Raw genomic sequence first — 13567 nt, forward strand, 5'->3', positions numbered from 1 at the left:
GCTTCGAATTAATCTGTTTCATGATCATAGATACACGGCATTTAGCTTTACCATCTAGATTTCAATACTCATTGACATGAGATACCTGTAAGCTTGTAGGGATGAATGTTTCTTGTAGGGTTTATTTCCATGTCACGGTCAGAAATATAACACTGGATAATTCATACCGCTACTAACTTCCTGTTTGACTGAGATGTTTATACTAGTCAGCCATTTAATACTAACCAATATATCATCAGCTGCTTTTTGTCGATCGAATTTCATTTGAACTCAATTGTATTTACTTTCTCAAAATTATAGACATACCGTGGTAATGAATACCAGCTACCAAGAAATGTAAAATTCAAAACTTCCTTTTAATTGTCTTTGGCTAACTAAGACCAGAGTAAATTTTGCAACGATATCAAGTCATAGCCCATGGATTGCGTTGCATTTAGATTAGCACTTTGGATCAAACAGCATAGCATTGTCTCGTACTTTGTGATGGATCAGTGTCAGCAGTAACATTTATCTTGTTATTTACAAATTAATTTCGTTATATTTAGTAATAAAATCATAAGTAGTGTATATTTCAAACATTTAAGTATATTACTTTTTTGACTGGAACTTCGTATTTATATTGCTACTTTTAAATAAATTAGCGGTTGCTTACATGTGATCACTAATCAATATCTACTCTTGTGTTACTAACATCTTCCAGGTTTACTACATTTGGATTAAATTCTACCTTAACTGATCACGGAATAGTGACCAATATCATGTTTGCTTAGTTCGTAGTATTGATCGAATTCTGTCGATCAATTTACCATATGCTTACTAGTCGAAGCGACTCAAAATCACGTGTACTATATTGAAATGTTAGATGGTTGAAGGTGTAATCGGAAAGAAATCCTGGTATTGTGCTAGTTGTCGCTCGTCAGTAAGCCATTCCTACACTAATGCTTCTTGGTGTTTTCGAACTCTGCTTCACAGTCTGCGATACCACCACTAGGTTATTCTATGTTTGTTGTTGTTGTTGTTGTTGTTATTGGATCTTGTATTTAATTGGATATAAGTTACCGTAAATATGTTATTTTCTATTACCTTTCACTTAGTAGAATTACTGTCTGTTCCAGGTATTCAATTTTAATTTAGTATTATGTAAAATTAATCAGGACCTATATGCTTTCAGTAGAGATAATTACTTCATCAGTTATCTGGTATTAATAACTTTCACTCTTCGAAATACTACTCATAAGTAATTGTGCTTAAATAACAACAAATGAATTTACATTATGCATTATTTTTGAAAATAAATTAGAAATTATATCTACATTCCTATACATTTTTTTTATCAGCAATCACTCCTATTAACATTGTCTACTTTTTGTAAATTCCGCCACAACCAGATATTTTAAAAAAACGTGTCATACAAATAAAATGATAATGTTTTGAAGAAACAAATAACGGATTGGTAGTACAATCAATAGAGAATTGGATAGAAATAGTATTTATTTAGAGTAACAGTTTTTCTAAATATACAACTAAGATTTCTCCCTGTTATAAGGTTCAATATTACCTATTGACAGCTGAATCGTCACTGGTTTTCATCCTGAGTCACTGAGTTGCACTATCTCTATGATTCTCGATGAGAAATTTTAGTGAACTGACGGATTTCAGTCCTGTACACTTACCTTTCATATCATGTCTCCTCCAGCCCTAGCATCTGGAAATAATATACAATGTACATGTTTAAGCCATTGAAGTCAGTGTTTTGAGATGATGATACTAATTGAATTATCGACACTCCGCTCCCCCCATATAATCTTATCTAATGTCAGACTTACTAACGCTCTGTTGCCACCGGATGTCAGGTATTCTTCGGAGACGACAATGGTTAAATGTAAAGAGTCGTCGAACATTATTAACTCGAAGAGGCCAGGTTTTGTAGGCATAGAGGAGAACTATTTTCATCCACTCATTATAAACCCAATCTTTTGAAGTCAGACTAATCTCACGACAGTTTCTTAGTTGGCTTTTATTGATATATCTCATCATGTTCATCTAAATAACTACTATTAATCAACATTTCAAACTATATACTACTTAATGATGTATTAATTCTTTTCTTTTGTGTGCATGTGTATGTGCTTAAATTATGACTATACAGATATAGATAATGAATTCAATTCATCTTATTGGTATGGTCCATTAGCTTCATTAACATCTACACCAAATCAACGTTTATTTGCATGGTTATGTTTACATCAAGATGCTGGACAATCTACACGTATTGAACGAATCATTAATTGGTTAAGTCACTTCAATGAATCTATGATAAAACAAGATATTCTTTCTCATAATCGTCAATTATTGAATCATTGGTCTCAATTAATATTGATTTTTTCAAGTGTTTTATGGAGTTTAAGTAGTGTTACTACCACTACTACTACTACTACAGCAATAGAAATGAATCAATGTTCAAATTTATGGCAAAAATATGTGACAATTGATTTTATTAGGTATGATTTATTACAATTAAAATGTAGATGAAAAAAGATTTCTTTGGACTAGTTTTTTTGTTTAAAAGTTTCAAGTGTTCTTCTTCAGTTTTTAAATAAAACCCTTTGAGTACTTCATTGAATGTATTTGGTAAAGTGTGGAAGTTTTACTTCTTTTTTTGGTTATTTCTTGTTAATTCTAGGAATCATCAATAAATATAATAAACTGAATAAACCACATAGTATATAAGGCAAACTCATATAATATGTCAAAATTGGTTTGGTAAGTCAGATGACAGTAATGACTCGAACTCATTACTCTTTGCTTCAAACTTCATTATCTTATTAATTAGTGTTTAAATCATCCCGTTGTTCATATGAGTATCATACCTGTTGCAAAAGCTCGTTAGATAATGTGTGGGTACTGGGTTCTAGTTTCACTGTTAAACATCAACACTAAGATGTAGGTACATCCAGTTGAAAAGTTTCAAACAGAATGAAATGCGCTTCCTAGATTCCACTGCTAATCAAAATCTATTGATTAAAAAGATCTACTGAACTTTTTAGCTTTAAATCTGTATAACATCTTAGAAAAATTGACACACTAGAGTTTAGTAAAGCCAATTCTTGGTGTTTCAAACCTCACTGCACTGAGGATTTCGATAGTTTTGCTAATCTTTTCATGCAAACGCTCCGGCTTAAAACCCCAGTAATACTAATCTGTGGTTAGTAAATGAGTTATAGTAATTCTTTTAAATTTATAAACTTTAAATCCACATATATTATAATGCGACATTATTCAATTCTCTCTCTACTTTTTGTTTTTATTCTTTCAAAATACCTTTTTCAGTTCTATTTATGATTTATACATCTCAATTATAAAACATTATCAAATTGATCTATCTATGAATGATATTGATGATGATAATACTAAGAACTTAATCGTTGAAATTAAACAATTTACCAAAGTACTAATCAATTTAATGTGCTCTTTATGTACAATCCAACCAAATGTCATCTCTATACTTTTATCAAAACTTCTAATAATTCCTACAACAAATTCATTATTTAATCAATATGATAAATTGTTATTCAATAGTCAATTGAAAGTATTCAGTTCAATTCTATCATCAGATCATATTGTTTATTCTATTTTCTCAATTAATAAATCGATAAATACAACAGATCCATTTATATCAGATAACTTCTTTTATAATTGTTGTACATGGTTATCAAATTATTTCTCAATCATGAATAATTCTGAATCTTCTTCTTTATATTCTTCCACTAGATCAATTCTTACCATTGATTCAGCTCTTAGATATTTATATATATTAAATTATTTCATGCAATCAAATCAATCTACAATATTACGAATTATTCTTGGACAATTAATCTGTGAACATTTATTTCCAAGTGTATTTTCTTATTTTACTGTGATATTATCATCATCTTTATTTCAATCTATATCATTGAATAATTTGTATAATAATCATTTTGGTTCAAGTGTTTATGAGATTCATCAACTTCAACAAGCTATTATTACTTTGTATCAAACAGTTAAATTATCAATGCCATTTTCAAAATCATCTAAACAATTCAATTCATATCAGTTGAATTTAGAAAGTTCAAAGTTGAAAATGAATTGTTTAACTGATCGTTTGATTGAAACATTTAAAGAATCATTTATGAAGCAAAGTGAGTATGATTAAATCCATGGTCAATATCACATTGATAATCTGTTTATTCTTTTTTCATTCAGTTTAAGTATCTGTTTAGAATGCGTGGTTTACTAGACGATATAAGGTTATTGCATGGATTATATTCAGACCTTCGAAGCCTACTTTTTTTCCCTAGAGATTTACACTAATTATATGGTTAGTTCTGTCAAAAATATTGCTCCCTTCTCTGTTATTTCCGTGACTGTGACTCCACATTGTATCTCACCGGCAGTGCTTAACATTCCCCCGGATGCACTAAGTGCTAATTGATAAATTGGTTATATTTGTGGTCTCCCAATCTTCTCCTATGTTCTTCTGTATATAAATGTTATGTCGGAAGCCGTATCTAGATGTAAGTGGCCATTATATCCATTGATCTTCAGAGAAACATGTTTTCTTTGGTTTTGGGAACCGGTCCTGTTAAGAGCTATCGTTACCTTGGCTATTTGCGTCTTGAACCTTTTAGAATATACTTTCGGTTATTGGAAACGTTTTCAGGTTTTACAATCACTTGTAGTGCAACGATGATTCTTAAACGGACAAAAGTTTTTGGAATGTCAACCGCCACGTAACCAGCATAGACGATGATGGCTTGTCTCTGTCATTACAATAATTTTGCGTGTTACGACCTTGCAAAACTTTTCTCTCGACTGTGTTCATATAATGAGGCCGGCTACCTTTCTCTACCGTCGAAATGTCGTGTTTCAAATTCACTAATCTTCGGCATTCGGTAGTTACCTCCTGTTGGATAATCGTGGGACAATGTTCGAGTTTGCTTAGGATTCTCGTTCATATGTTAGCATCCTCGGTTGAGTGAGGCCTACAGACAAATATGATGCATTTAATCTGGTCTTCTGTCATGGAAGACAACTTGAACCCCTAATATTCTCGGATCATAATTCCTGAATGTTTCACTCAGTCAGCTTTGGATCCTTTCGTTATCTTCAAGCATTGGTAACGGATGTTAATAAGAGATGACTTTTCTCCAAAGATCTGAAACAGGGTTTTAATTGCTTCATTAATACTTAAGTCTCATGAGTTCTTTGAAAGAATGAAGATAATCTAGCGTTCATGTTCCGTCATTCTAAGTTTTCTTAAAAGTATTGTAACTCTTGAAGATTCGTCCAGTCTGAAAAGATCAATATGGAACAGATCTTCATATTTCTTGAACCATGAGTCGAAAGTAACACCTGCTACATCATCAAAATTAAATTCATAAATGGCATTAATATCTGAGTCGGTTAGTGTAACTTGTTGATAACCGATATGATGTGTCTTCTAAACACTTCAAGTGAAATTTTTATTTCTACTACTTATTTAGATAAGGCTTGATTGTGACAAAGTAAAAATAAGCATTCTCATATTTATCTTCTCTTCTCAATCTAAATTCTTCTTCTTGTCCATACTATTGGTTATTTTTTCATTATTATTAATTATTTTCATTTCCTATGGTGGTATATGACAGCACGAACTGATCCGCCCCCAAATGCCATGGTACGGCCGAGAGTGGGGAAAGTCCGCTCCCCCTCTCCAAATGCTCTCACATGGTCAGGCGTATATAGCCTCTGCCACGGAAGTCCCACTCATTGCCTTCTCGTGGCGGGGGTGTTGTTTATGAAATTGAGAGGACGAAAAGTTAATGCCTGGTGCTTTAACCGGGTTGGTGGACATGGAGAGTCCACCTAGGGGAGTTGGAAAACCCTGATTACAAACCAATGGTGCACATGGGCTCCAGTATCCTGAAGGAACAAATGGTGTATGAATCAATCGTTGGTGACCGGCTATCATGGAACTTCATCTCCTTACGATGCTCCACTACCTTGTGGGTCAGACCTTAAGGTCGAAGAATCCGGGTGTAGCCCCCTAAGAAAACCACGCGGTTCGGTTTGGGCACCCAGGCAATATCACAGCCCTCACACATATCAAGTGAGATTTATGTGGTGGATATCTATTTGGTGCCTCCTTGTACCAATATCTATGTGTTCAAATAATAAATAATAATAATATTGATATATTTTTCTCTTTGAAATATGGAAACTCCCTTTATGTTACTTTACTTGGAGTGGTGGTTTAATGCTTGAGGTATTCGACTGTTGGCCATTAATCCTTAGGTTCGAACGCCACTCCACACACTACTCTTTTGAAAGTCAGTTTCTGTCATTACCCCTCACATTTTGAGTGTGGCTAATACTTTATTACCTGGTGAATGAGGTAATTTGATTTTTTTTTAAATCTATTTTAATTGTAGATTTCAAACTATCCAATTTTATATCTGAACTATTATTGGCACAACCTTTATCATTAACACCTGTACCATTTAAACAAACAATTGCAGTATTCACAGTCACTTCAAATCATCCACACGCATCGACTGATTTGCCATGGCCTATAACTGGTCCACCAGTTGCATTCAATATTCAGTCATCTGAACTACCTAAATCTGGATTAGTTACATTTTTATGCAGAGAAATCCATCAGTCTGTTTCAAATAACAACCTAGACTATTCCATTCATCCTAGTCTTTCAACAGCTTTATTATTGATCAATATTTATCATCCACCAGAATACACTGTAACTTATCATTATGAATTTGAAAGAAGAATTTTAGTGAAACATTTGAGATTAATAATTTATCATTTATTGCATCCGTTCACAATGAATCGCACTAGTAGTACTACTAATAATAGTAGTATCAATAGAAATGTATTAAGTTCAACTGAAATAAATACAATGAATGATTTTGAATTATGTCTTATTCAACATACACCAAATATTGATCATATTATATCACCTATTGATTGGGATAATGGTATATTTTTACCAGAAGGTTATACAGATAATTGGACTATGGAACAATTGAATAAATTCACTGATGATCATCCACTTGTGATTAGTCAGTCTCGTCTACTTTGTTTATTAATTCGACCATGTGAACATGCTAAATTTGCATTTCATCCACCAAAAGCAGTAACTGAACCATCATCATCATTAATAAAAGAATTCCAAGAGACTAATTCCACACCTTCTTGTTATTATTTAATAAAAACATTTCAATCATCATTTATATGTGAATTTTTAAAATCTGGTCTATTACATTTTATAGCAAATTCTATTGTTCATTGGCGTATTCCATGTTTATTAAATAATGTACAACGAAAAAGAGAAAATTCTATTTTATCATCATTAGAAACTCCTCCTCCTGCTCCTCCTGCTCCTCCTCCTCCTCCTCCTCCTCCTCCTCCTCCTACTACTACTACTACTACTACTACTACTACTACTACTACTACTAATAATAATAATAATAATAATAATAATAATAATAATTGGAATCAATCTATAAGACAATTTCATTCTTATATTACTTTCTATTTTAATAAATTTTCAATAAATATTCCCAATAAATTCTATAATTATAAATTAGATCACTTAATAATTAATAATTATCAATCCATTCCAATAAACAATAATCTTGATAATATTGAAACAATGAACATGATTCTGCCAATACATTGTATCACTACTTATATATTATTATTAAGAATAACAGATTATGATTATAATTTATTAAATTTAATTCAATCATCAATGAAAATTATGGAATTAATAATTAAATATCAATTAAATTTAGTTTATGTGCCAAGTTATTTAATTCAATTAGCTAATAAATATTCTAATTTATCATTATGCACAGATGATGATCAAAAGTTTCATATAAATAATTATCCTACTTATAATTTACAAAGTAGTAATTTAATTCATTCAAATATTTTACCATTTCAGTGTTTATGTTATTTATACGATAATAATGATAATAATAATAGTAATGTTCGTGGTAATGGTCATCAATCTCTATGGGAACTACGTTGGATACATTTAAATTCTGGTGTATTACAGCTTATCTTAAGTTTCATGTATGTTTTATCTCATGGTTCATGTGTAAATTTACCGCAAAGATTTGATGTGAATGAAGTGAAAACATTTATTCATTCAATTCAGTTAGATTGTAATAATAATAATAATATTAATGAAGATGATTCATTATCGCTAACTATTCAATCAATCAATGAACTTTATATACATTTTATTAAACCAGCTTGTATAGATTTTGAACGTGAATTATTTCCTTCAGTCACAGTATCTAATCAAGATAATAATAAAAAGTGTAAACAAAACACAAATTATCAATCATCTCATACTAATTTCAATTCAATACCTTCATCATCTGGATTAATATCTGATAAAATAAATTCTAATTTATGGGCAAAAGGTACAGGTTTTGCTACAACTCCTACAATAAATGAAACATCAATTACAAATGATCATTCAATTAATAATAATCATAATTTTCAATCTAAATGGATCCGATCAAAACTTCAACGTGAAGATCAATATGCAATTATATTATGTAATACATTGGGTGGATTTTTTTCTACATTTATGCAAAATTTAATAAATACTGATCAATTATTCGAATTAATTATTATTTATTTTATTCATAAATTTAATTTAATTAATTTTATCATTAATTATTTACGTAATGACTCTATCACAGAAATAATTAATCGTCATTTATTATATCAATCAATATTTCAATTAATTCGTATGATTATTCTATGTCCTCGATTACATTGGTTATTAACAATGATTCAAAGTGATTTAAACAATGATAATCTTGTTCATTATAATGATAATTTATATGAATGTTTCATTTTACAATCATTTCATTCATTTCAATTATATTGGCAAAATATTAATTTGAATGATAATAATGATGTTGATGATGATGGTAACGATGATAGTTTAGTGGAGAATTTAAATTCATCATGTATTATTGTCTTAGTGAAACATATACTATTCTATTTGTCAAAATATAAAGAACAGTTAAAGTAAGTTGAATGGGGTTTTTTTCTTAAAAAAATATTGTATTTAAGTATGAATCAGTTAGCAACAATATAAAACTTCGTGCGTACGTACGTACGTACGTACGTACGTATGTGCATCAGTTCAAGTTGCCATACCACATTAGCACAGGGATACAATTGTCTATTCAAATCCCATAGTGGTAGGAGTAGGTAATTTTTTCTGGTTAGCGGTTTTTTAGCGAGTTGGTTTTCTACGTGATGGGGTCGCTAACCGCATGCCCAACCCTCCTCCTTTATCCGGGCTTCGGACCGGCAGTAACCCCCTGAGGGACTCCATGCGGAGGTCTCAACATACACAAAGGAAAAATCAAGATTCTTTGATGCAACACAACATGCACCAATCGAATCTCACTTGACAGAGAAGCTTTGCATATCATCATTGATGAACATGGATGGATCTGATGCAGATGTGAAGGCGCGGATCGGTAAATCAAGAGCAGCATATTTACAACTGAAGGACATCTGGAACTCAAAGCAACTGTCAACCAACACCAAGGTCAGGATTTTCAATACAAATGTCAAGACGATTCTACTGTATGGGGCAGAAACCTGGAGAACTACGAAAGCCATCATCCAGAAAATACAGGTGTTTATTAACAGTTGTCTACGCAAAATACTTCGGATCCGTCGGCGGCCTATGCTCCATTAGGAGTAACAGGCGTAAGTAAGAGGTAGGTAATAAAAGTATAATTAGTCATCGGAAAGATTAGTGTTTGAAGTATCACATCCTAGTTTTTAGAAATCTTCAACTTGCTATATCAAGTCGACAGGCCAATTTATTCATTATACTTCAGGCATATTTTTGACTTTGTTAATTATTCTCTTATCAACCTTGATTGTTTTTATGTAAACGTATGTGTGTGTTTTTTTAATCTTCCTCGTCACATGTTTGTAACTTATTTTTGTTCGACTATAAATATCGATTCACACTTGGTTAAATGGAGTTGGCTCATTCGTCTTCTTCATTGCGTGTCATTTCGTTTAGTTTCGCTTTATAATCAACGATTGTACGAAATATATGTACTCAGAAATGTATTGTCGTATTTGAGTTATTTAATTCCGTTATTTACTAACTCAATGATTATATATGAGGATTGGTGACATATATGATTCAATAACAATCATTCGAACGATCTAACTGGAATCAGATCTCGTGCCACTAAAACCTTTCATCAATAAACAAGAAGAAAGAAAATACTAGGCGGATAATATACAAGTCATATTTCGAAGATTAAACTTTATTCAGAAGAAATAGAAGTGTTTATCAGATTCTAAGAGCTTCTTGAAAAAATGTTCTGAAATCCGCAATGAATGTAATAGTTTCAAAGTATTACAGATTCTAATTGTACAAGTTAAAACAAGATATATAATTGGACGTTATTGTTCTTAGTTAGATTTTCGCTAGACTTTAATACGCAGTAATATTGGTACACTTATAGGCGAAACATAAACCAGCCAAAGGTAATCTAATTCAATCAATGGTAGTAATGACACAAAATACACATTATCCATAATAAGTTATGATTATAAGCAGTAAAAAACAGATACGTAATGGTGTAAGTAATTAGTCAAATCACCCATCAAATCGTATCAATTCAAGGTAGTGATAGAGGTAAAATACAGATTAGGATTGGTTCAAATCCCCTTGACTTCTGCTTTATGTATGACAAGAGGCTAAATCCTGTTACGGTGGTGTGGTAGTATAGATTTAATCATTTGTAAGGATTTGTTTTTATCTGCCATATGATTATCACAGTCAATTGTGTGATAGAACAGAGCTTTGTGTCTTTCTGAACAATTCATCCACTTTTTGACTTAATCGCTTTGTAGTATACTTGACTCAAGAGCAGCTGAATTGATAACTTCAAAATAAACTGGCAAAAATGTAGCTCCATATTTGAGTAAAACTTCATGACGGTCTAATTGAAAACAATATTATTCTCCTGTTTTTCTTTTCCCGATTCGGCAGTTAACCATTTTTCAAACCTTTCTTGTAATTTTCCGAAAAAGTGTTCATAGCATTCTTCCTGCATTCTGGGGGGCTTTTGAGTAATTATTGTGGTCCCCTACAACCAACTTTTTTCAAAAATGATAAATCCAATAGTTATTAAAGGTCACAGATACTAAAACTGAGTAGTGATCAATGTTACATTTCTCTAGTTCTTTAGTTCTGACTGAATTCTGCCAAGCAACTTGTAACGTGGCTACTAGTTAACCGACGTCTCCTAAACAATATGGAATGATTGAAATTGATCGACAGAAAACCCTGTTCACTCTAGGTTTCGTGTTGGTCGACACTCTAGAAATCTGTACATGGAATCCTAAGGGAATTCATGTTACCTTTGCGAATTCGGACTCGCTTCACAGTCTGATCTATTTCCAGAGTTACCTGTCGATTGCCTTCAACAACTAACAGCTTTCCAAGATGACTGTCCACTTCAAATATCAAGTTTACGTCAATTACATTTTATTTGTAATAACTGTTTCATCATATCATTATTGAGTATTCCTTTCTTTCTAAATTTGCAATCGAAGTGAGACTAAATCATCTTGCTGTTTTTATCTCTCTCCATCCACCTCCGTCTTATTTAAATAGCAAATTGGGATTGATAATTGAGTCTTCTGAATCGGAGCAACCGTCAAAACAAATTACCTCTAAGTCCAACATTGAATTACACCCAACTAGTCCTACTAATACACATATTAGTAGTGGTGGTCTTATTCGTCGTTCATCAATACGATATCGTAATTTTCGTAAACAGCACATTAATGAAAATTTACTAAAAAATATACATTTTAAAAGTCAAAACGTGTATAAATCATCCCAAACATTCAACACTGCTGATATTATTAATTCTCATTGTTCAACTTCTAAAACCTATGGTTTATTACAACTGAAATCTGGTTTCTATGATCAGTTCGATGTTAGTGACAGTAATACTAATCAAATGAGTAGTGAAGACAGAGATCAACTTTATACGGTAATAGAAAGTAATGTTGAGATCAACTGTGGTGATGACGATGATAATCTTAACACTGCTTCTGAAAATGTTCATGATATTCATTCCGAGGTAGAAAGAGAACAGGACGAAAACGGAAATGTTCATTGTGAGATTATTAAAGATTTAACCGAAAATGCTAATCATTCTCAATCGATTAGTAAAGAGAATAATCTTGTAAATGGTGAATTTCATAGTCATTTTCAAAATGATATATTGGATGATAATCCTGAAAGTACTAACCATCAATTCAACAGTGATAGCAGTTCAACATATGTAAATCAAGAAATTTTAATCATTTTTAATGAACTAGAAACCACATATAAACTACTTAAATTAATTTTGAAATATCAACAGTGCTCTGGAAATAAATCATTGATAATGATGAATAAATGTCATCATAATGAGGAAGATAAATTTACTAATAATGATTACAAAACTACTTTACATGAAATACGATCAACTGAATATGGTAACGGCAGTGATAGGAATGGTACACTACAGATTCAAACTTCATCAATTAATTCAAAAATGCTTTCAACCAATAATGCTTATTGTACAGCTTTAAAATCTATACACTTTCGTAAGTTCAGTAGTCAATGACACTTTGTTTTAATTAAATAAATCAATGTTTATTAAATGTTTTTTTTGTAATTTAAACACTGAATTAATTATCAGTACTCTGTAAGTTGGCGACTACAAACAAGATTATCTCTTTATAGTTTTTGTATGAAGTCTAATGCCATTGCCCTGATGAGTAGGTATCTGACGAAATATCCGTATTAGTTCAGAAAGCTGGGTTGGCTTTTGATAACGAATATACTGCGCTACAATCCTTTCCGTTCTACTTTATTGCTGTGAAGCATGACATTTCAAAAATAGAAAATATTCATAAGTTACTGGTATTCAACTTTGTCTTTGAAGCATTACTCGTATATCCTTTGACTTTCAATTTAACGGTTTTGAGGTTAGACGTAAGGTACTAGATAAGAATGGAAAGTCGGTTGATGAGGTAGCTAATCTTTGCCGATTAAGATGATCAGGACGTGTGTTGCGTATGACTAACCACCGATGACGTCGATGGGCAATGTTGTCTGGTATAGAAGTAGGTTAGAAAAAAGCTAGAAGCAGCTGAATCAAGACATGACACTGGTTCTTCAAGTCACTGACTATTGAACTGAACCATATAGGTAGGTGCCGATTACCGAATAGCGGTCCGCGCGATTGTTGTAACCAATTTTCAGACATTTTGGGCGATGTGGCTACAATAATCCAGAGGCATTCACCCGTAGTTTTACTTCAGATTTCGAATTTCCTAATTACCTTATAAATTTTCTAATTCTATGGATCCATATTTTCTTCTTAAATCATATCTTCTAAATTCAATCTTTTCTGTTACTGCTAATACTGTTATTACCTAATACTCTGGGATTTGCCTTAATAAT

The 13567-nt window shown here is 31.8% G+C and overlaps 1 protein-coding gene across 1 annotated transcript in view; it reads left to right on the plus strand.

Annotated features, from left to right (window-relative positions):
* BIRC6_1 (Baculoviral IAP repeat-containing protein 6) overlaps window positions 1-13567 on the plus strand; it is a gene marked incomplete at both ends in the record, with an annotated part of 80954 nt that overhangs the window by 56785 nt on the left and 10602 nt on the right. The window contains 4 exons of the mRNA XM_051218379.1: window positions 2150-2501; window positions 3331-4178; window positions 6450-9087; window positions 11720-12705. Coding sequence (XP_051073062.1) covers window positions 2150-2501; window positions 3331-4178; window positions 6450-9087; window positions 11720-12705 — 4824 coding nt within the window. The remainder of the gene's footprint in view (window positions 1-2149; window positions 2502-3330; window positions 4179-6449; window positions 9088-11719; window positions 12706-13567) is intronic.

This window comes from Schistosoma haematobium, chromosome 1 (assembly GCF_000699445.3).
Source record: "Schistosoma haematobium chromosome 1, whole genome shotgun sequence".
In the NCBI taxonomy this organism is placed as follows: Eukaryota; Metazoa; Platyhelminthes; class Trematoda; order Strigeidida; family Schistosomatidae; genus Schistosoma; species Schistosoma haematobium.